This window comes from Polyodon spathula, chromosome 4 (genome assembly GCF_017654505.1).
Source record: "Polyodon spathula isolate WHYD16114869_AA chromosome 4, ASM1765450v1, whole genome shotgun sequence".
Taxonomy (NCBI): domain Eukaryota; kingdom Metazoa; phylum Chordata; class Actinopteri; order Acipenseriformes; family Polyodontidae; genus Polyodon; species Polyodon spathula.
Window position 1 is genome coordinate 2,206,340 of NC_054537.1, and position 25,199 is coordinate 2,231,538.

The window sequence follows — 25,199 nt, forward strand, 5'->3', positions numbered from 1 at the left end:
TCCCGGCGTTCGAAGGATTAGACAGCAGTCGCGATTGGGGTTTGCTGTGCATCTGTCACGGGGTTTGCTCCTGCTCTGCGCTCTGGTCCTGTGCTATACTGACACTGTCTTCATGATTGTTCGAGCAGGCTGGGAAGACTGAGCTTTGTTTTTGTGATCTGAGTAAGCTGATGCAAATCGTGTTGTTTGGGAATGCAGAACAACAACCTGTAAGTGATTTTATGTTTCAGTAATGACTCGTTGGTGTACTGCTGCTGTGCTGTGCAGTGCTATTTATTCGTGAGCTTGTCCGACAATAATTATTTAGTTTTTCTGTTTTATATTTGTAGCGTGTACCGTTTTGTGAAAAGGTGCCCGATGTACTCATTTGAAACTATATAATAATACTGCGTGCAGTGCTACCCAGATACGCGCTTGTAAAATACTAGGAACCTAATCTGTTCTATTATTCATTATTTTCCACTTGTCTTTTTCTTTTGTGCACATCCAGTTACGATAAGTCATTTAGCAATAGCCTACAAGTTCATTAGAATATTTTGACAAGACCGAGTTTGAAAAAATAAATAAATATAAAAAAATATATATATATATATATATAATGGTTGGCTTTTACCGTGCATTTTAGCACCGTAATACTGTTTATCAATGTCAATCAAAAGGTTTACTAGCCCAAACGTCACATGCTTCGTTTTATATGCAAGCCAATAACACTGTCGGGTTTCAATGGTCTCGCAAGCTTATTAAATCTTGATCGACATCTGTACGTTGATGGCTTTTGTTTTTTGTGTTTTATTGTTAACATTAAATGCTCCAGCTCAATACGTTTCGTCACTGTCCTTACGTTGTTGACCTATATTTCGCCTCGCATATTTATGAATTGCCTCACACACGATTCAGCCGGGAAATCTGCTGTAACCTTCAGAGTCCATCATCTTGGTCAGAAATCTCTTTAATAACATTCAAAACGGGGACCTTTAGATTGAGTATAAAACCGCAGACGGTCATACATTAAATACAGTGCCAGTATTCGTGTAATATCCCTCACCCCCACTCGTCTCATCTGGATCTTTATTAATGAATAGCTTTAACAGTATGCATGGATTGGAACACGGTTGATATGTAATCCCTTCCCTGCTTGTATACAAACATGTCAGCTGTGAGTAAGCGGGGTCATTATAAAGTATGCGTATCCCTTAATTCAATACTGTATTTCACAAAGAAGTCCAGAAAGTTGAGCTGAACCATAACATCCATTAACAAGCCTACTGGGTTAATCATGAGAAACAAAGGGCTTTCTGCTCCCATAGCAAACTTGTCAGGTGATGCTCGCTGCCAAAACCGAACTGTGTTTTGCAGACAGGACTCCACTTATAAATCTTACACAATTAAGTATATGCTTTGATTTTATTGCACGACTACAGTAATACTAATAGAACCTACTGAAATTGTTTGACAGAAGTTTGGACTAGAAATATTATTGAAGACATTGAGAGACTTCTAGTCAAAATGTTTGTCAAATAGTTGTAATAGTTTCTTATGTATTGCTGTATACCAGCAATTTATAGTTATGGATTTAAAAGCTGTAGTTTTAGCCAATTGATGAAACATTAAGTGTTTTTAGGATGATGTTTACAATCTTTTTTTTTTTATATGTAGATACTTTAGTGCTGTGAAGTGTCATGCTCTGCCATGATGAATTCCTGTAGTACAGTAGCAGTGGCTGGGGATGTACTGTAGTGCTGTGAAGTGTCATGCTCTGCGATGATGAATTCCTGTAGTACAGTAGCAGTGGCTGGGGATGTACTGTAGTGCTGTGAAGTGTCATGCTCTGCGATGATGAATTCCTGTAGTACAGTAGCAGTGGATGTACTGTAGTGCTGTGAAGTGTCATGCTCTGCGATGATGAATTCCTGTAGTACAGTAGCAGTGGATGTACTGTAGTGCTGTGAAGTGCCATGCTCTGCGATGATGAATTCCTGTAGTACAGGAGCAGTGGCTGGGGATGTACTGTAGTGCTGTGAAGTGTCATGCTCTGCGATGATGAATTCCTGTAGTACAGTAGCTGGGGATGTACTGTAGTGCTGTGAAGTGTCATGCTCTGCGATGATGAATTCCTGTAGTACAGTAGCTGTGGCTGGGGATGTACTGTAGTGCTGTGAAGTGTCATGCTCTGCGATGATGAATTCCTGTAGTACAGTAGCTGGGGATGTACTGTAGTGCTGTGAAGTGTCATGGTCTGCCATGATGAATTCCTGTAGTACAGTAGCAGTGGCTGGGGATGTACTGTAGTGCTGTGAAATGTCATGCTCTGCGATGATGAATTCCTGTAGTACAGTCATACTTGTTAAGATTGGGACAGTCCTTCAGTTGCATGGTTGACTACTACTGTGGCTTCACCAAATTCTTGGAGAAGTCACTGCAAATGTCCAGTGTTTGACCTCCCATTAAACCATTCTATGAACGCTAAGACCATAGCACATTCATGTAGGTGCAGGTCTTTGAGTCCGCTGCCTTTAGGCCAAATAAACAGACTGTCTCTCTCCAATTCCATGTCAGTGTGTGCCATTACCGTGACAGAGTTACAGTGCTCTCTGTACACTATGGAGTCTTTTGAAAGAATGATTCCTCTACTGCACCATGCAACTCTAATTGCCACGTGCTGTTTAGAGTAAGGGTCTTCAGAGACAGGCTCAATCAGAGTAGGGCAGTGGTGAATACAGTATAATCTCAGTATTATCTCACGGTTGCGTTTCAGCCGCTCGTGGTCAGTTCTCCTGGCTGATGTTCATTACTTGAAACGAACGCTCATCTCGACTGGAGCTCAGACAGCAAATCGAGGCATGGACAGTTCAGAAATATTGCTCTGTTCAGATATCTGGCACTGTGTAGATAAACTACAAGCAACTCTGACCAAAAAAAAAAAAACTTTTTTACTTTTCTCCCTAATTATGTATGTGATGTTTTACGAACATTTTTGGGACAATTTTCATAAAACCTTTCTTGGTGGAAGGTTACTGGCAAATCATCACATGTTCAAGGTAAATCTAGGTTTTAGTGTTTTTTTTACTTTCGGCATTTTTTACATTTGCCTTCTCACATTCGTCTCGGAACGCATAACTCCAGTTGTGGTCAACTAACATGCGGTGGAGCCTTCAACGGGTACTATGGCTTAAACGGTGACTATAAGCAATTGTCTACTGATAAGAGCTGAAGGAAAGTCACAGTGTGCACCTGTTACAGCACTGTGTACTGTGTGTGATAAGCATCTGTTTGCATTCACTCTTAACCAAGTGCTTTGTGTTTATTCGGTAATCCTTTTTCTAGAAAATAAATGCTTGACTGCCTCCTTTATTCTGAATATTAATATGGTCTGATCCAGGGTGAGTAACACAGTATAGTTAATGAATTTCATACCAGCACTGTGGCACGGCTCAGGCCCTGCACGTGTACATGTAAATAGTGTGGGGTTTGAATTGTTTTGGATTTTTGTAAATCAGTTGTATTGAAATATTTAAGTTTATGTTAGATATGTCAGGGCTCGAGGTTAAAATGCCCTCTCTAATTAGGCCAGGTGTTGATTGATTATGTTAGACTTGATTAGCATTTCCTGAGTTGACACTCTGTAATTAGAACTTGTCGGAGAGCACTGTCACTAGCTCTTCATTCAGTGCTGGGTTTCACAGCTTTCCTGGTTCAGAGCACTCACTAGCTCTTCATTCAGAGCTGGGTTTCACAGCTTTCCTGGTTCAGAGCACTCACTAGCTCCTCATTCAGTACCATTTAATGAGATGGCACCCTACAAAACTTCAAACAAAATCTGCATTTACCGGTGTTCAACTGAACTACCCCTGAGTAAAAATGAAGAACAGCAACCAAGATCATTGCCAAAGTTGTATCCTTGGTCAGAAGTATTAAGCATCCCGGCAACGTCCGCCCCTAGTGAGCAGGTGTTCAGTAATGCTGGGCAGATTGTAAGCAAGTGCCAGTCATCGCTTACATTAAAACAGAATGTTCAGACATAAGCCATGGACAACACTGTTGTTACTGAAATGCTGTGGACAGTGATCCCTTTTTTTTAAATGTGTTTTTTCGCTTAATTAGTTGTTACTCTGACTTGTTATGGATTTTTACAACTTTTTTATATTTAAAGACCAGCTGACATCAGTGTGGTCTAAATATATATATTAAAAAAACCCCCAAAACACCAACTAACAACTCTGCTGTAAGCAGTGAGGGGTCTTTTGAGACTGTTTTCTTCTCATCAGCAAACAGTAACATTTTCAAGCATTGGTTACTTCTCCTGTAATGGGGATTATTATTCTAGTTACTAAGGTTGAGTGTTTTACCTTGAGTCAGCGGGAATGCCTAACTGGCAGAGTGAGAAGGATTTTTAGATGTTACATTTTGGTCAAACTGCTGTTAATGTTTTACCCAACATGCTCAGATGCTGCTTTGTGGAAGACCTTTGTCCCGTAACTCGAGTGTTGTGTACAGTAGCCTGTCGCTGAGTTCAGCTAAAAGAGGAGAGGAGGTGTTGCAAGTACGGTGTCGGAAACCAAATGACAGCAAGGGGGAAAAGCAACTCCATGCCATACATCCTGATAATCTGGTGAGTGAGTACAGTATCTGGGAATCGAATCGAAAAAAAATTCTCTCGGCCACGTCACCTTGCCCGGCACGAAGCGCTGCCAGAAATTGACACTGATGGCACAGATAAAATGTTTATTTTATTGTACATTTACATGTGGTGCTGTTTACAAAAATGCTGGCTGATTTGAGGGTTCCAGGCTGTGAGTGATTACATAACTATGACTTACTACCTACAATAATTCATGCACTAGCATTCACACGCGGTCTTCACTATAGTCCCAGTTTAAAGACAGTACGTTTCACTGGAGCCTTCGGGATGAAATGGTTAGTTAGTTGGCAACATTTTTTTTTAATTAGCAGTGAGAGAAAACCGCTTCAGCAAGTAGAGTAGAATCTGCCAGAACTGCCGGACTCTGAATCAACTAGGTTGGATACTAATGAAAGCATAACATACAAAAGAAAAACGAGAGAAACTTTGTACAAATGGATTTGAATATTTATTTATTGTATTTATATAGCGCTTTTATACAAAAGTATTGCAAACCATTGTACAGAAAAAAACAAACCACAATGCATTTGTATAGCATGTCACACGTACAACTACCATTTAAATGACTTATTTAAATAACAGTATAAACATAATACAAAAGCAGCAATTTTAAAGTTATATTAAAACCTACTAAGATAAGAAAGACCTTTTATAAAAGTGTGTTTTTAGTCTGCAAAGAACTAGGTACTAATCCATTCAGGGCCATGTAAATTAACAGCAACATCTTAAATTCAATTCTGTACTGCACAGGGAGCCAGTGTAAAGAGGCCAAAACGGGTAATATGTTCAGTTTTTCTGATTTTAGTCAGAATTCTAGCGGCAGTATTCTGAACAAGCTACAAGCGGGATACCACACCTTTTGGAACACCAGAAAAAAGTGCATTAGAACAACTGTAGATGAAATGAAGACATTCATGTGAAGGATCGTCTTCTGGTTTGCCAGAGCCACTAGTGAATGTTTTACTTTTTAAACGCTGAAATAACAGAACGGGTGACAGAATTTGACTGAACAGGTGATGATTTATTTTCACTATGCAGGTCTTATTTTCCTCCATTGGTGCTTGATCCCTGGAGCACTCGGAGTCACTGCCTGTGCACCTGCTGTCGGTGATTTAAAGCCTGGTTTTCAAACAAACTGATTATCGCTCAGTAGTTCTATATTGGTATAAGAAAAGTGTGTTTTTAAAAAAGTAATTTCAACTTCCAAGCACTTAGTGTGCTGACGATAGTGGTGGGGGGTCACAACCCGGTGTAGATCTCCAAATTTTTGTAAAGTGACTTTACACTTGCTTCAAAGATGCAATTTATTTCAGGAAATTCAAAAGGCCAATAAACTTCACATCACGCTGTGGCAAAGTGGTTTGTAGTGCTCCGGTATATAGGTGATTTGAGGTGCTCCAACAAAGGACAAACACAAAGTTTACCGGTCAGGTTTCTTTTAATGCCCTTTAAACCAGGTTTCAAATAATAAAGCTGGCTCTACCCAGCAATGGGTATTACCAGCTACAAAATAAAGGGGTTGCAGTCCCGAAATAATAAACACAAAAACGCGTCTCCAAACTGGGTGCTCTGGTGCAGGTGCGGTGCTCTGAGTGCTGGTGCTCGTGCGCGTTCAGGTGGGCTTCTCGCTGCAGCTCCAGCTTCGTATCAGCCGTCTGGCAAAACAAACACAACACTTCTCAATGAACCCACACTTCATTCAAGATTCCGTCCTTGTCTCCTTCCATTAACCACAACAAAGGAGCCGATTACGGCGTCACGTCCCCCTAAAGTACCCTAAGCCCCGCCCCCTCCGATAGCTAGTTCAATCACGTCTCCTCCAATTCATGACTGAAACTTCGCTCACCGTACTAGGGCGATGACTCCAGGTACCGTAACGCTGCCCTCTTCCTGAATGGCCGGCTCCCGACTGTCCCTGGGATGAACTGCCCAACCATTCAGTAGGAAGCCCACAGCTCCTGTTGTACAGTGCCCTCACCGGTCGAGAGGGAGATTGTTGATTCGGATTCATTCGCTCTCCGTCACACACGCGCAGAGGGAGAACACAAACGTTTAACGTCATTGAGGTTGGTATGAAACCAGGATCTCAATGTTGCAGGTCCTCTGGAAGCTCTAACCCTTCTGCAATTATTTTCCATCTGCAACTTGTATATGTTTTTGGTATTACACATTATTGGTACAAGATGCATCCAAGTATTTATTGTGGGCATACAATGGGTTCAGTAAAACAGCTGGCTGACTCTGTGACTGAAGTGTGTTTCAATAAAAACAGAGCTGGCTAACCAGCATGCAAATCCAGGACTGGAGATTCACCCCTTACCCCGCAGAACCATCGTGCAAATCCAGGACTAGAGATTCACCCCTTACCCTGCAGAACCAGCGTGCAAATCCAGAACTCGAGATTCACCCCTTACCCTGCAGAACCAGCGTGCAAATCCAGGACTGGAGATTCACCCCTTACCATGCTGTGACAGGCAGCTCTTGTGTAGGAAAACAAACATGCTGCAGTGCTGGGGCTCTTCCAGCAGGTGAGGCTATTTAGCAGCTGATCACAGTATATGACAGGGGTGTAAAAAGATTGAACTGGAGATAAAATATTACCAGATCCATTTAAAGTACAGTACATAGGGCAACAATCTGTAATCCCCACCATGTTCGAGTAATAAAACTACCAAATGTTAAAGTACATTTTGTTTTGTGCATTGCTCCCATCTGGTTCATATATTTAGCTCCAATTCGTTCTCCATACAGCAGGGTTCACTTTGTTCTAAACCTATGAACTTCTCCTGTCCTTTACTGCTGTCCCTGTTCTGTGTCCATCTCCATTTCACATGTCTGCATGAAAACTGACTGGCCTGTTCACTGTGTCTGATTTGCTGATCTATCCTCTGGGACCAATGTAATGGTGCATATCTGTCTGAAGGGAAACATGTACTGTGTGCGATCGAGGGGTTCTGCAACATCAGAAACCATGAGAGATGCACTATAGCCAAATGTTGTGTTTTATGTTACATGCATTTTGAAAATATGATATTCAAGATATCTGTCAATACTATCTCCTAATAGAGCGTACCTTTCTGGGTTCATACTCACTGCTGTCAATTTTCATAATGCATGAATGACAAGAAGTGTTGAATATCATTATATTTAACTTCTGATAACTTTGGATTACTTAGGATTTAATTGTTTTATGTACAATATATTTTAATATTGAGCTTGTAAGAAGCAATGTGGATTGGCATTTAATCAGAGTCGCTGTGTCAAAGATCACTTGTGGCCTGCGACGCGTCATCGGATTGATTGCTTGATCGCTTGTAGATTTCGACCTTAACTGGCTGGTTGAAAGTACATTTGGGACCAAAGACTATTTACATGCTGTGTGTAAGAATGTACCAATTAGTCTCCCAGCCAGTGGGTGGCGCTGTCTCTGGTTACCTCTCTGCTGGTTTGTTTGTTTGTTTATTTACCGTGCAATGCGACTTTTTCATGTCACAAAAACGTAATATGACTTGTTTTTAGCATGGGCCACAGTGTAAATGTAGCTGCTATCCATGTAATATATATGTATATGTTTTTTGTTTCAGGCGAATGAGAATGACCCCCCAGCGATGCTAGGGCTACCATGGGCAGCGTCACGTTGCGCTATTTCTGCTATGGGTGTCTATTCACTTCCGTGACCTGGACACTTCTGCTCTTCATTTACTTCAACCTTAGCCAGGAAAGCCAGCCCTTGAAGAATGTGCCCGTCAAGGGGGTCCAGTCCTTCAAGTACTTCCCCAGGAAGTTCCAGCCCCGCTTCACAAGGAGCCCCATCTGGCTGCAGGGTCCCAACCAGCGCTGGGGCAAGGAGGAGGGCCGCAAGAAAGCGGCAGAGTTCTCTCCAGAAATGGGTACGAGGACAATTAAAACCACGATGCTGGTAAAAATAAAATGAAGATCTAGTTTGTACATGCATGGCTTGAATCTCAAACTATCCGCCGGTTGCATGATCAACTACTCCAGTTAGTAAAACTACAGAATCCGGTGTGATTAATTTATGCTGTGAAAAGTACACAGAGCAGATTTACCAGGGGCTCGATTCTTCAAACTCCTAGAACCTGGTCATTTCAGTAAAATGCAGTACTGGCGCAAATTATGGAAACAACAAATGATTTACAGCAAGACTAGGGGTGGAAATTGTATTCCCCGTGTTTCCTCACTCAGACCCTTTACTTACTAAATACCCTGGTATCTGTGAACAGTATTTGGAGTTGTATTGATAGTGGTCACTTTATTTGTTTATGTTTTTCCCCCAGGAATGATTTTCAATGAAGTGGACCAGGAGGTGAGAGACATGGGCTACCACAAACATGCTTTTAATGTACTCATCAGTAACCGGCTGGGCTATCACAGGGAGCTGCCTGACACCAGGAACACAAAGTAGGTGATCAAAGAGAAACCTCTTTGTTTTGTGAACATGAAGCGAAGCAATTTGAATAAAACTGATTTGTATTAATCAACCTCACAGTAAAACCTGGGGTGGGTGAAACTGCTATGCAGCAGGAGTCTTATTTCCATCCCTGATATAAACGCATGCTAACTCTTCCCTATAATTGTGCCTGCAGATGTAAAGGAAAGCCCTACCCTGTGGACCTCCCGAGTGCCAGTGTTGTGATTTGTTTCTTTAACGAAGCGTTCTCAGCCCTGCTGCGCACGGTGCACAGTGTTTTAGATCGAACCCCATCCTACCTGCTGCACGAAGTCATACTGGTGGACGACAACAGCGAATTCAGCAAGTATTATTTCATACGCGCTTAGGGCATAAAGAAACACTTCTGATCTATTAGAATTCTACTGTGGAGTATGCAAAAGTAATTGCATTGAAGTAAAGCCCATTGTTTTTTGACTTGTCAGGGGTGGCCAACCCTGGTCCTGGAGAGCCACAATCCCGCAGGTTTCCTGGGTATCTGTAAATCGTCAATGGCTAAAGACCTGGAAAAAATGTTAGTGTTGACCAATTAATAAAATAATTGATTCAATTAAGCAATTGAGAACTCGGGCCATCCCTGGTCTGCATGAACAATGTGGAGCAATCACTTACTATATCAATACCTGTTAGGACAGTTTATTAAAATTGGGGATATCTGGTGTAGCTGGCAATAATGCTATATGCAATGTTTTGGAGCTATATCTTCAGTAACCACTGCCTCATTATGTGCCTCACATGATCCCTGTATTTTTTTGTCTTTATTGAAGTCGAGAGACATGAGATTTATTATCTGTCAGGTTAGCAGTTATTCGCCCTAGGTCCTACAGGCTGGCTAATTCCAGTGAGTTCTCGACCTTTCTCCAGTAGGAGATCTCTCTTCATCTCATTGCTAGTTAAAGTTGGCTCTTCCACTCCTGATCTTTGTTCCAACCCTGTTCTAAATTGTTTAATGAACCAGTGAAACCTGCATCCAGACCCTGCAGTAGTTAATTATATCATCTGTTAAACCTGGAGTGGAATGGTCCTCCTGGACCGTGATTGGACACCTCTGCTCTGTACTGTATTACACTTGCAGCAAATGGCACCAGTTTTGCTATCTGAACAATCTTCTTGAATATTCAGTGTGCTGTACACAAGAACAATCTGCTCGTCTGCTTATTTGTTGGGAGTGCTATAGACAGTTTTTGTAAAGAATATTATTCATGCTTTATAAAGTTCTTTATTGTGATAATATTTCAGGGTTGTTTTTTTCTGATAAGATTTCTTATGTTGGACTTTTGGCAGAAAAGTAAAAATAATAAATTAATATGAATAAGTCAAAGCGAAAGCTCGCCACGACACGTCCTGGTTGGTGAGCTTTTCGTGTGACTTTTTTTATGTGCATTTCCACAGCTGACCTGAAGGAGGAGCTAGACGCATATATCAAGAAGAACCTTCCTAGCAAAGTGAAGCTAGTGCGCAATGCAAAACGAGAAGGGCTGATTAGAGGCAGGATGATTGGAGCATCTCAAGCAACTGGTAAGAAATAACTTTTATTCTTAAGATGCACACTCCATACAACCATGTATGAAATGCATGTGAAATGTATGTTGTGAATGCCAGTATTTTTATTTTATTTTATTTATTTATTTATTTATTTGTCCCTTCACCGTCGATACTGTCTTGGATGCGAATAACCATTGCTTAGCTGTTTGAGCCATTCCAGGATTTATATTGCGCTTAAATAAACAAACGTGTGCCAACAGGAATCCTGTTTTTCAACCTAAAGTAAAATGCCACGAAATCTGACAAAAGTGACATCTCTGGTGACTGTAGTATTGTTTCAGGAAGGCATGTAAAAAATGTAAGCTCTATGAAAGGGTGAAAAAAAGCACACACTGGAAAATGGGAAATGTTACGAGCTTTAATTAGACAAACGAGGTCACCGAGAGAGGAAGAAGCAGGACCCGAGACTGGGGGGGGGGGGGGGGGGGGTCAGTGCCTGTTTTTTCAAAGTTCAACAATTCCACTTCCTTTTTAAAATCAATTCCTAATTCCAATTCACATTCCCTTTTAACCAGCACATCACAGTTCAAAATTGCAATCACAGCAACAACAAATCACTTCAACTGAAGGCACTGTTTGTTAGCCAGTTAAACTGGCTTCAAACGAAAGCAGTTGAACCAACACAACAATTTATTATGTTTCTAAAATATCAACTCCAGTTCTGTGAAGGAAGGAATTGGATTTGGAATTGATTTTAATGAGGAAATGAAATTGAAGAACAGGATTTGACCACACCAGTCCTGTGCTGAGCCTACCTCTGTGCTCCCACCCCTAGGGGAGGTCCTGGTTTTCTTGGACAGTCACTGTGAGGTGAATGAGATGTGGCTGCAGCCTCTACTGACCCCCATAAAGGAGGACCGGCGGGCGGTGGTGTGCCCCGTGATTGACATCATCAGTGCAGACACCCTCCGCTACAGCTCCTCCCCCATCGTGCGGGGGGGCTTCAACTGGGGCCTGCACTTTAAATGGGATCCTGTGCCTCTCTCTGAGCTGCACGGCCCCGAGGGGGCCACTGTACCAATCCGGTAAGTCTGTCTGGGACAGTGCGGCTCACTGCCTTCATGACAGCAGCAAAGACACAGGCCAAATTAAACAGGTGTAAAGGTTTTCTGGTAAACAAGTATTGCAAAGTTTCATAAGTACTGTATCAGTCAGGAACAGTTCAAGAATTATCCCTCAAGAAGAATTAGTATTCATGTGATAAAAAATCCTTCCTATCCCCTTCTGTCACCATTTTTATTATTTTAATACTTTGACATTTTAAAATGGTTGTGCAAACTTTATGGAGTTCTAGAAATTGCCCTGGCAAAACTTCGAAAAAAGCCCATAAAATTGTAACTTCTATAAAATATACGTAGATAGGAAACTTAACCTGGTACAATGATGTCTGCGGTGACCGACGGCAAGCAACGTGTACTGCTGTGTTTCAGGTCTCCCACGATGGCAGGAGGCTTGTTTGCGATGGACAGGAAGTATTTTAATGAGCTGGGGCAGTATGACAGCGGCATGGACATCTGGGGAGGAGAGAACTTGGAGATCTCCTTCAGAGTAAGGGCACTGCTGAGTTATCTGGGAGCGACTGTCTAGTTCCCATTGCTGTCTAACTCTGCATGAAACTTCCTGACAGTGCGTCTGGTCACTAGCAAATTAGGACACCATGGCTTGAAATACAGCTTCTACAGCCCCAACTACAACAGATCTTCAGGACATTTTATTGTCGGTACATTACTGACTCTAAGTTAATGTCTTCAGTTCATTCAATGTGACTTCTTTCACAAGCCCTAAAAAATAGTACAGGTATTGTTTTATATAATGTAATCTTTGCACAACTAGCCAGTTGGAATGTAAGCTCAGTGAAGGTTAAATGAATATTGTGAGCACTCTTGAGAACACTGTGCTCATGCTCAGCTACAAGGTGAGAGGATGTCTTCAATCAGCCATCTCAGGACACAGAGGAACAAGGAATTGATAAAGTGGGCTACATTGGACAGGATAGAAGAGACGTATATGAGTCTGGAACCATGAAATTGACAGTGCTTTGATATTGTTAGGAAAACAGAGTGTAAGCAGAGCTCACAAAGTTCAGCTTCATACCCCCACATTTAGGCAAGATATAGAGGACAGGCACTTGAGAATGTGAGTGAGACAAGCTCCCTGAATCCTCTCCTGATTAGAGACCCTCTCCGTACCTGAGCTACCTCCCAGAACATTAGGGAACCGATCACTGTCTGATTTCTGTTCATAACTAGGTGCTATATCGTTCTGTCTAACGGTAATGTTTAAGCTACATATGTGTTATTTGGAATCAATAAATGGAAACATATTAATATTATTACACCGTGTAACAAATTCTTATAATTTTTTTTGGTTCCTGGGTAGTAAGTGTTATTTCCTAATTGCTTATGCCTCAAAAGTGTAGAAAATGGCTATTATTGCCCACATACTTTGCTTTTGTGACCAGGACAGTGATATTTCAAAATATCACTATTTCCAATGGGAAAATGGGAAAATGTGTGTGTTTTCGTGCATATAAAGTCAGAAAAAGAACAACATATGAATCCAAATTAACATGTATTTATACTAAAGTAATACAAAAATGACTACAAAAGATTTAGAAGCGAGTAGTTTTTACAGTAATCGTAAATCTCGAAAAACTACTCGCTTCTAAATCTTTTGTAGTCATTTTTGTATTACTTTAGTATAAATAGTTTAGTTAATTTGGATTCATATGTTGTTTTTTTCTGACTTTATGTGAATGAAAAGACACACGTTTGCCTGTTTTCCCATTGGAAATAGTGATATTTTGAAATATCACTGTCCTGGTCACAAAAGCAAAGTTTGTGGGGAATAATAGCCATTTTCTATACTTTTGAGGCATAAGCAATTAGGAAATAACACTTACTACCCAGGAACAAAAATTGTGTTACATAGTGATATTTATTTTTGTCAGATAGCCTTAAATCCAAAATAATACAGTATAGTTTGCAGTAAATGCAGATAATACAAGAGGATGCAGCAGGTTAGATTTTCGTGCTGTGCACACTGGTATACACATCTGAGATCCTTGCAGAAGCCGAGGCGTGCAGCAGCTGCGTGGGTGGTTTACACTGGGTCTCAAAACAACTTACAGGTGGTACTGGTTACAATGCAGCTTAATATATAATACAGTATAGTTTGCAGTAAATGCAGATAATACAAGAGGATGCAGCAGGTTAGATTTTCGTGCTGTGCACACTGGTATACACATCTGAGATCCTTGCAGAAGCCGAGGCGTGCAGCAGCTGCGTGGGTGGTTTACACTGGGTCTCCAATGCTAATTGACTCGCTTCTGAAGGCTGTAGTTCAGTTAAGCTGCTTTGTAATGTTCATGCTCTTTATACCGGATGTGCTTCACAGGTCTGGATGTGCGGCGGCAGGATGTTATTACTAGCTTCTGAAGGCTGTAGTTCAGTTAAGCTGCTTTGTAATGTTCATGCTCTTTATGCCCTTCACAGGTCTGGATGTGCGGCGGCAGGATGTTATTACTAGCTTCTGAAGGCTGTAGTTCAGTTAAGCTGCTTTGTAATGTTCATGCTCTTTATACCCTTCACAGGTCTGGATGTGCGGCGGCAGGATGTTATTACTAGCTTCTGAAGGCTGTAGTTCAGTTAAGCTGCTTTGTAATGTTCATGCTCTTTATACCCTTCACAGGTCTGGATGTGCGGCGGCAGGATGTTATTACTAGCTTCTGAAGGCTGTAGTTCAGTTAAGCTGCTTTGTAATGTTCATGCTCTTTATACCCTTCACAGGTCTGGATGTGCGGTGGCAGGATGTTATTACTAGCTTCTGAAGGCTGTAGTTCAGTTAAGCTGCTTTGTAATGTTCATGCTCTTTATGCTCTTCACAGGTCTGGATGTGCGGCGGCAGGATGTTATTACTAGCTTCTGAAGGCTGTAGTTCAGTTAAGCTGCTTTGTAATGTTCATGCTCTTTATACCCTTCACAGGTCTGGATGTGCGGTGGCAGGATGTTATTACTAGCTTCTGAAGGCTGTAGTTCAGTTAAGCTGCTTTGATGTTCATGCTCTTTATGCTCTTCACAGGTCTGGATGTGCGGTGGCAGGATGTTATTACTAGCTTCTGAAGGCTGTAGTTCAGTTAAGCTGCTTTGATGTTCATGCTCTTTATGCTCTTCACAGGTCTGGATGTGCGGCGGCAGGATGTTATTACTAGCTTCTGAAGGCTGTAGTTCAGTTAAGCTGCTTTGTAATGTTCATGCTCTTTATGCTCTTCACAGGTCTGGATGTGCGGCGGCAGGATGTTATTACTAGCTTCTGAAGGCTGTAGTTCAGTTAAGCTGCTTTGTAATGTTCATGCTCTTTATGCTCTTCACAGGTCTGGATGTGCGGCGGCAGGATGTTATTACTAGCTTCTGAAGGCTGTAGTTCAGTTAAGCTGCTTTGTAATGTTCATGCTCTTTATACCCTTCACAGGTCTGGATGTGCGGCGGCAGGATGTTATTACTAGCTTCTGAAGGCTGTAGTTCAGTTAAGCTGCTTTGTAATGTTCATGCTCTTTATGCTCTTCACAGGTCTGGATGTGCGGCGGCAGGATGTTATTACTAGCTTCTGAAGGCTGTAGTTCAGTTAAGCTGCTTTGATGTTCATGCTCTTTATGCTCTTCACAGGTCTGGATGTGCGGCGGCAGGATGTTATTACTAGCTTCTGAAGGCTGTAGTTCAGTTAAGCTGCTTTGTAATGTTCATGCTCTTTATGCTCTTCACAGGTCTGGATGTGCGGCGGCAGGATGTTATTACTCGCTTCTGAAGGCTGTAGTTCAGTTAAGCTGCTTTGTAATGTTCATGCTCTTTATGCCCTTCACAGGTCTGGATGTGCGGCGGCAGGATGTTATTACTAGCTTCTGAAGGCTGTAGTTCAGTTAAGCTGCTTTGATGTTCATGCTCTTTATGCTCTTCACAGGTCTGGATGTGCGGCGGCAGGATGTTATTACTAGCTTCTGAAGGCTGTAGTTCAGTTAAGCTGCTTTGTAATGTTCATGCTCTTTATGCTCTTCACAGGTCTGGATGTGTGGTGGCAAGTTGTTAATAATCCCTTGCTCGAGAGTCGGACACATTTTCCGCAAGCGCCGGCCATACGGGTCACCTGGAGGTCAGGACACCATGGCACATAACTCTCTGCGCCTGGCTCACGTGTGGATGGATGAGTACAAGGTGCACCTGCACTGCCTTTGAGAAAGCCCTTCCTTTGATCTATCTTGTCTAGTAATTGATCGAGTTTGATCAGTAGGGTTAGCAGAGAGTGAAAGCTTAAGACCTGAACCTAGTTTTGGTTATCTGTTTTTAAAAGACTGCTGTGGCTAACTATGACATCACTTAATCTTCTTCTAGTTAAAATTTAACTAAAATAGCATGTGTGTGTGTCCTACACTAACACAACTACTTGTTTTTATCTCATTTAGGAGCAGTACTTTGCATTGAGACCAGAGCTGAGAAGCCGGAACTATGGAGATATCAGCGAGCGACTGGCTGTGAGAAAACGACTCCACTGCAACTCGTTTAAGTGGTACCTGGACCACATCTACCCAGAGATGCAGGTGTCAGCTCCCAATTCCAAAGTACAGCACCCTGTGTTTGTGAACAAGGGACTGAGGCGACCCAAAGTCCTGCAGCGAGGAAGGGTAAGGATCCCACAAACCCTTTTGTATCTGCATCCAGATTCATGGAAATAAATCCTGCATTTCATTGCTGCTACCACTTAGCTTCGTTTTTGTATTTACTTGGGATGTTATTGTTACAGAAATGGTTTCGTTGATTTACCCTGTAGCACGCGTCTGTCTGAAAGCCTGGTAATAGGAGGAATAATAATAATACAAAAAACCTTTACTACAGAACAGGCAATCTGAATATTACTATTTGGCCTACCTGCGGAAATAGTGAAACCAGTAGAAAAATTGTCTAAGATTTTCGTTCAACTCGTTTCTGCCTGGGAGACCCCCTAGATACTTCATAACTTGATCTTTGTGTAATACTCCCCATAGGGTGGCTTGCATGAAAGGGGAGTAACTGAAGAGTAGGTATTCTCAAAATAAACACTAAACAGCAGAGTAAACTTAGTCTGATTTCACCACAGCTGAGTAAGCTTACTAAATAAGTGAATAAGGTTCATAAATAAATGTGAACCAAAAAAACAAATGTAAAATAAGTTGCATTATCTAACCATTGTCACAATGAGAATGAGGAGACAAACCCTGCCAAGGTGTGTGTGTGTATGTGCAGGGGTTGCATGGTGCGTGCGTGTGCGGGGGTTGCATGGTGTGTGCGTGTGTGTGTGTGTGCGCAGGGGTTGCGTGCGTGTGTATGTGTGCAGGGGTTGCATGGTGTGTGTGTGTGTGTGTGTGTGTGTGTGTGTGCGCGCACACAGGGGTTGCATGGTGCGTGTGTGTGTGTGTGCGCAGGGGTTGCATGGTGTGTGTGTGTGTGCAGGGGTTGCATGGTGTGTGTGTGTGTGCAGGGGTTGCATGGTGTGTGTGTGTGTGTGCAGGGGTTGCATGGTGCGTGTGTGTGTGTGTGCAGGGGTTGCATGGTGTGTGTGTGTGTGTGTGTGTGTGTGTGTGTGTGCGCAGGGGTTGCATGGTGCGTGTGTGTGTGTGTGCGCAGGGGTTGCATTGTGTGTGTGTGTGTGTGTGTGTGTGTGTGTGTGGGTGCATGGTGCGTGTGTGTGTGTGTGTGTGTGCGCAGGGGTTGCGTGGTGTGTGTGTGCGCAGGGGTTGCATGGTGTGTGTGTGTGTGCAGGGGTTGCATGGTGCGTGTGTGTGTGTGTGTGCATGGGGTGTGCATGGTGTGTGTGTGTGTGTGTGTGTGTGTGTGTGTGTGTGTGTGCAGGGGTTGCATGGTGTGTGTGTGTGTGCAGGGGTTGCATGGTGTGTGTGTGTGTGTGTGTGTGTGTGCAGGGGTTGCATGGTGCGTGTGTGTGTGTGTGCGCAGAGGTTGCATGGTGGGTGTGTGTGTGTGTGTGTGCACGTGCCTGTGCGTGCGGCCGTGAACACTGAGCCAGTGTAACCATTGTCACCAACGGGTGCTCAGATTTAAGCAGCATTTTATTTCAAGTGGAAGGTCTCTGCCATTCACTTTCATTGTTTTTTACAAATCCTATTATCCTGCAATCACAGGTCATAGTACAGTTTGGACCAGGAATTCGAACCGGAATTGAAACGATAGACGAAAAAAAAACATTTTCATGGAACAGAAAAAAAAAAACGAAAACGAAATGAATGTGTTACGTTCTGGAAGATTTTGTTTATGGGTTACTAACTTTTTTTTTTTGTTCCCTTTCAGCCTGTTCTGTCTGTCCTCGTTCCGTTTTCAAACATACAATAATTTCAAAAAAGCGCTCTTCTCGTGGCCTTACACCTCAGTGGTCAACGAAAAAGCATTACATCACAGCCAGATAATTTAGCTCTCTCTTTCGGAGCAGCCAGTGAATCAGATGGCACCTTATCTGATCAGACTTCCACCTTGCGGTCGGCTCCATGCTAGATCCAGGTTACGTGATCAGTCTTGTATTTGCTCAAAGTAAACAGCAGGTACTCTGCACACGTTTAAGTACCAGTACTTTTTTTCTTTTTCAAACTGTGCACCCGAAAGGGGGAGCTCAAGTTTAGGACCAATAGGCTTCAGAGAAAATGTTGCAGGCTTTAGCCAATCAAAGCAAAGTAGTTGTTATGATGGTGTTTTGAGTGAGATCTTCGTGTCAAACAACGAATCATGTGCAAACTGTGTTTGATTGACAGCTTGTGAGGTAATTGGCACAGATTATTTAAAATGTGATGTTTTTTAGCAAACTAATTGGTAGTAGTGGGGCGGTCACATGCCAAAACAAATGAATATTTAATGTGTTAAACATACAACGGACAAATAATGAAGCCACAAAACCAACTCGCATATCATCCTCTTTCTCCGAATCTGCAAATTACAGAATTCATTTACTTCTACTTGAGCAGTGGAAATGGCAACGTGAAAATAAATGTCAGAAGAGAAAATTAGCAAATTGACTGGATGATGCGTTTGTTACTTCATCTTTGGGAAAGTCATCCAGGGAGCACGCTAATGAAGAATCATATTTTACTAGATTGTGAATTGAACAGCTGCTTTCAAAGTGGCACTACACAGTCTAGTAGTAGTAGTACTACTGGCATGTACTTTGTTGTACAATATTAATATGGATGAAGCTGAAGTTTTTAGTCTTCATTCAATAAATAAATTGCAAATCGACTGTGGGGGAAAAATCCAGCACTAATTGAAGTCTGAGATGAGTGCCGCTTGACTATCTTTCCAAATATGCACCCTCTTTTAAGGCTGTTCTCCACTGCGAGCAGGATTAAGCCTCAGTGCTGACAAGTCGTTTGTTGAACATGTTGCCTCTCCTGTCGTTTTGGTAGGGAGCTGTGCGATTCTCTGGAGTGTGATTCTACAATAGCTTACTTGGCTAGAAAAAAAACAAACATTTAACTGCTATTTCATTTAGTTCGAAATGAAACAAAATCAGCCGTTCTGAACTTTCAGAACCGGAGCTGAAACTGTTCAGTTCGGAACAGAACCGTAACGGAGAAGAATCTGGTTCGAATCCCTGATTTGGATAAACAACCGCCAACCGTCAAGGCAGCGAACAGCCGAGCGCTTCTATTAATGTTCCTCTCCAAGCAACAGCAGCAGCGCATAGCTTTTAAATTGGTACTATTCCATTGGCTTTTATAAGGTCTGCCCTGTCCCCGTCCCCCGCAAGACATGTATTGTCCATTTGTTGTATTTATCAAGCCCTTTAAGGTTAGGTTATTGGCTTTTAAAGAGTTTCTGTCTTGATCATTTCCAAAGCATGTCTTGCAAACCTAAACGCATGGTTGTGTGGACAGCTGGTCATTTTTATATGCGATGATATCATCATGTGATATCTTTCATACAGAATAAAAGATTAATACAAAAAAATAGATAACTGAGGGGGAGGGACACGGGTTCAATTTTTGTATACTTTGTAAATATATATTATTTAATAAAAGCAATAGCAATACAAACAGCACTATTTTCCTTGTCTTGTTAATCTATAAGATTTGCAAAAAAACTGATATAGAAATGTTTTATCCATTTGTTTGCTTTAGGAAATACAGAATTATAAAGTAACATATGGGCCAGAGTACAGGATATTATCAGACAATAATTTGTCTCTCGTTTGTTTTGGGCTGTTAATATTACTTCCCAAAGCCAATTAGATACTTCTATTGTCTGATAATATATTCTGAACCGTACATTATTCCATTTATACTGGTGTATTAAAAAAAAAATAAAAAAAAAAAAAAAAAAAAAAAAAAAAAAAACTAACACTTCTGCCTAACAGAAGCAAAGACTATTCTGAGTAAGAATCCACATTGAAAGTAATTAGTTGATTGATGGTAGGTCAGCCCTAGTTTTGCTTCATGCTTTGCAGTGTCAGTGCAGGGGGCTGAATGATGAATAGACTACTTCTGGTGATGTTTATGATTCCAGTATATGGAACACTTTATGCTTCCAGGACCTCCAGCTGTGTTGCACCACATTGCTGTCGAGGCAGCCCCACTTCTCAGTGGAGTCCATTAGATTACTCTCCATGTCCTGTAACTGGTGTTTCTCATTCAGCTTCGTAACCTTCTGACGAGCACATGCCTGGTTGCCCAGGACCGCCCCAGCGAGAAGGCAGGGATCGTGGTGGTGAGAGACTGCGACTCTGAAGATCCAGAGCAGGTACTGGATTAACCTTCAAACTTCATATCTCCATTATGCTGTGTTTGGAGATAAATGCTGGATGAAATAATCCTTGGTCTTTGGAGATTTAAACTCGTCTTGGTGCTTCATTCTGCACTCCTGGCCTTAGTCGCCCCTTTCAAAAGGGATTACCGGCCATGTTGTGCTAAATTGCTTTACACTGTTAACGTGGCTGTGTTCATGATGCGGTCTCGCATTCTTATTTTACACTGCAATGATTTCATTTAATCACTAGAGGGGGGTGCAGTTACACCTCCTTGTGAAGCCGGTGCTGTCTGTCTGACTGTGCTTTGGTTCCCAGGCATGGGCCTACAATGAGGAGCAGGAGCTGATCCTGGCCGGGCTGCTGTGTCTGGACATGTCAGAGACGCGCTCCTCCGACCCGCCTCGTCTCATGAAGTGCCACGGCTCCGGGGGCTCGCAGCAGTGGACATTCGGGGTAAGAGGCTGTCTCTGTCTGCCTGAGGCTGTCTGGAGGTTAGGGCTAGGTCTAGAGTATAATGTGAAAACACAGTGGTTGATGGAGTGCAGAACTGAGATGGTAATGTGTTCAGTTACACTGCCCAGTCCGTCTGGAGCCAGTCACAATCCTAGTATCTACATTGTGTTCCAGGGGCAGGCTGTCGGTTGCTTATGCAGAGAGCCTAGCAAAGGCGGCATAATAATAAATAGAAAGAGAAAAGGGCATGAACATCAACCTTTGAATAAACACAAGAGAGGTGAGGGCATAACTAAGCTTCCATTTCACCTTAACAATTGCTTGGTTTTTTGTTGCGGGACATTTTTAGACACCAGGTAGGCCAGCTGACAGTGTTGAAGAAATGGAAGGATTACTGATCATCATGAAAACAGGAAGAACAGAATGAACCACCCAGTAAATGTACTGACTGACATTTCATTCTGTGTTTGATGGACAGGCTGAGGAATTTCATTTAGTGTTTAGTTACAACCTTTATGTGCCAGAGGACAACACACTCCACTGCAGACCCACAGGTGCCCTGTCAGCCACAGGGGGCGCTGGTGCGCGGTGAACCATGGATTGCCCAGCCGACTAATCCCTCCCTACCCGGCGCTCGGCCAATTGTGCGCCGCCTCCTAGGAGACCCCCGGTCGCATTTGGCAATGGATTCGAACCTGCGATCTCTATGCTATAAGGCACATCCTGCACTACACGCGGATAGCCTTTACTAGATGCACCACTCAGAAGCCACAGTTCAATATTTAAAAAGTACATTATTGAATCCTGGTACATTTGAGCTGTTGCAGATTGTGTTGGAGAACAGAACTGGCTATTCCTTTTTACTGAAGGGCATTTCTCCTGAAGCCATTGTCTCCGAACCTCATTTTGACCTACACAACTTCTCTAATACAAAGTTTAAATAAGTACATGAATAGCTAATGGATGGAAAGCTATGGAAGAGCAGTGGTCTGTTACTGTATAATTGTGAATACTGTGCAGTGGGTGTGTGTGCGCATGTGGGGAGATGATATTGTTCCATAGGTACTTGCCTTTGGCCATCTGACTAGTGTGAGAGGACAGTATTCACTGCATTGAATGTTCTACTTGTATACACTGGAAACAGCAGGGATATCCCAACATTTACCGCTTAGTGGCCAACTGATAGTTTTCATCTAAACAGTTAACAAACACCCATCCTTTTTTTTTTTTTCAGAGGAGTAACCACCTGTACCAAGTGTCTGTTGGCCAGTGTTTGATGGTTGTTGACCCACTTAGCCATAAAGGGTACGTTGCTATGGGGATATGTGACGGCTCTAAGGCCCAGCAATGGCAGCTTGAAGACTGACACTGCCAGGAAAGGACGGGGTCTACATCATTTATAAACCCTTACTGGAATTGAGACATGCTCAGCTTGGACCTGAGGCTCCTTGTTAGCTGTCTGCCAACAGAGGAAAGCCAAGTTGGACTTGTTCCTGGATAAGCCAGTCACACAATGGTTTTAGCAGAAGACTGGAGCACACAATCGACACAATAGTATTGTTGAACTGTTTATAGAACTAGGGAGAATTTTAGAAGAAACTTACAAAGGATATGCTAATTTAAACAGACTTAGTTCAAGTTATTTTATCATTTTGTTTTAAAAATTAAAATATAACATTTTAAATGATGATTTTGGGGGGGGGGGGGGGGGGATAGAGGTATGTACAATTTTAATTTCTTAAATAAAGAAGCCCAAGCTTTTTTTTTTTTTTTTATATAAATTATATTGTTTTACTCTAACAGAATGGCAATTTCTTTCTGTATTGCAAGCAAAATAAGTATTATTGGGACTATTTCCAAGTGTTGTTTTCAAACCAGGAAAGCTAGTCCAACTAATTTACAGAATCACTGAATACAACTAATATGGAACTGTATAGTGTTTGATTGGGTCATTAAAAATGTGTACAGGCACTTGCACTGATGCATCATATTCATGTAGTGTCAGTAATTAAAAGGGTTAGTGCTTGGATATCTATAATAAAAGAGATGTTTTTAATTGAGTTTGCTGTCACTGTGAATGTGAAAACTGTTACAATGGTCTGGCTAGAACACCCCTGGGAAGCAAGCCAAGTGTTCTGCAAGACAGAACTGACCACCGGACACAATATGCCAATCATGATATAAATTAATACATCCAAATGCACGTATTACTTCTGTCCTGCCGCACTGCATCAACATAGAAAGGCAACAGCCAAGCATGTGATAAACTAAATGAACAAAGCACCCCTGCATGCAGTAATAACGCCACAGCAGCGTAACAATAAACGAATACGAGAGTGGCTCTTAACACAATGGTTATTAACAGGGCACCGCCCCACATGTTAAATACAGCAGCAGTTCCAGATTACTCCCGCTATGACACGTCAGTTTTGAAACGACTGAATAAACCATTTGAATTTGATGATGAGTTATCAGGTTACAAAACAGCAGTGGATCAGGTTTGAATCAGGTAGCAGCGAATCGCCATCAGTACCAAAAAGGTGTTGTTTTAGCAAAGTTCCTGTTCCTTTCACTACAAGAGTGTTCCCTAAGCTGAAGTGTTCTCTTAGGAGGCGTTCCTATACGCGGAGACTACTGTATTTGATTACCATAATGCAGGTGCTGTTTCTAAGTGACACGGCTGTAAAAAAAAATAAAATAAATAAAAATAACTAGTCTGAATTCTGTACAGTCTTTCTATCACGCTTTAGTAGTGTTGTAAAATCAAATCAAATGTTTCATGTCTTATAAACATAACGTCCTCTTGTGCAGTTTTCAAAGCCGTCCTGGTTTCAGTTAGAGGTGCAGAAACACTTCCAAGTGAGCTGTGGTAATTGTAGCAAAGCCCACTTTTAACTAATTAACAGAACCACTGCTCTTTGACAATATAACACACATGCTTTCATTACCCCCTTATCCAGTCAATGATACTCATATGTTATTCTTTAAACTTCAGTAAATAAAATATGCTGTTTAATCTGCTGGTCTTGTGTTTACTTTATTATTCAGCATCATAGGAGAATATTCAGTAACAAGTTCTTTTTTCATCCGGTTCCTCATTTGCAAACTATCATTCTAACCTGTTAGACACAAATGTACTGGCAGTGTGATCCAGCGCACCTGAACCCCTGGGTGTAGTGCATAGTGTATATTTTTGACAAGTGCTCGAAATACTGAAATGAAATGAAAAATGCACTCACCTTTAGAGGAGCTTGCTTGTTTCAAGCCGCATTAATTTTAACACATTTTAGAGGCATTGCCACTTCGAGATTTCAATTTGAATGTATTTTGTTTCTCATCAGCTGCATTAATACACGCTGCATGATTCATGAAATGTTTTGTTAATTCCAATCACTTGAACTGGTCTTGTTTTCAGTTATGCCTCAGCAGTGATGTGTGTGTGAACTTTGCTTGGGAAGCCTCTTTGTGTATCTGTAGCCTAACAGTCTGAATGTCTTCATCAAGCAGTGCTTCCTCCCTCCGTTCAAAATGATTCAGCAAAGCCTAGAGTCTTTGGTTGAGATAAATGACCTCATTCGTGCAAGTTTAAAATGACCTATTGCAATCAGTGCCATACCTTAATTGGTAACACTTTAAAACAATGGCTTTCATAACAAATTCCAGATTAATGTTGTGGATTACTGTGAGTTGAATTACCCATATTCATTCCATGTTTCTTTGTAACACATGTTGATCACATTATACTGGTACCAGTCACACACAGGACCTCATGAAGTGTGCCTGGTACCAGTCACACACAGGACCTCATGAAGTGTGCCTGGTACCAGTCACATACAGGACCTCATGAAGTGTGCCTGGTACCAGTCACACACAGGACCTCATGAAGTGTGCCTGGTACCAGTCACACACAGGACCTCATGAAGTGTGCCTGGTACCAGTCACATACAGGACCTAATGTTTGTGAGCTTGCTTTTTTTGTCATTAGAAACAAATATAATGCATTTCAGAGCATTAACCCTTTTCAGTCCTAGCAGGACGTCAACGTTCCGTCTCATCTTAGTGCCGTTTAGAGTTCTTAAAGTTCTGACGAGATTTTAAAGTTCCATTTACCAAAATATGACCCCCCCAAAAAAAGTCCTGTTCTCATGTATACTCAATAAAGGAGTTCCTTTTTGAATTACATAACTTAATTTCGCATTCTTCAGCTACCCTGTTACCCTGCTACTATGAGGGACCTGCGCATGTGCATGTGTTTATACTGGTTTGATTTATCAGAGGGCCACTCTTACCACTCTCAAAATAACCGACAATTCACATTGT

At 41.9% G+C, this 25,199-nt stretch overlaps 1 protein-coding gene across 2 annotated transcripts; it reads left to right on the forward strand.

The window, feature by feature from the left end:
• Positions 1-22,595, forward strand: LOC121314052 (polypeptide N-acetylgalactosaminyltransferase 11-like). 2 transcript variants are annotated; one of them, XM_041246846.1, is made up of 12 exons: positions 1-209; positions 8,224-8,529; positions 8,935-9,058; positions 9,244-9,410; positions 10,500-10,625; positions 11,428-11,677; positions 12,083-12,200; positions 15,707-15,859; positions 16,108-16,326; positions 20,315-20,419; positions 20,742-20,879; positions 22,114-22,595. In XM_041246846.1, the coding sequence occupies exons 2-12, from the start codon at positions 8,262-8,264 to the stop codon at positions 22,243-22,245; spliced, it is 1,800 nt and encodes a 599-aa protein (XP_041102780.1). In that variant the 5' UTR covers positions 1-209; positions 8,224-8,261; the 3' UTR covers positions 22,246-22,595. The 2 variants fall into 2 exon arrangements, with proteins under 2 accessions (XP_041102780.1, XP_041102781.1); XM_041246847.1 differs by lacking the exon at positions 1-209 and adding an exon at positions 6,742-7,167.
• Positions 22,596-25,199: the final 2,604 nt, after the last annotated feature.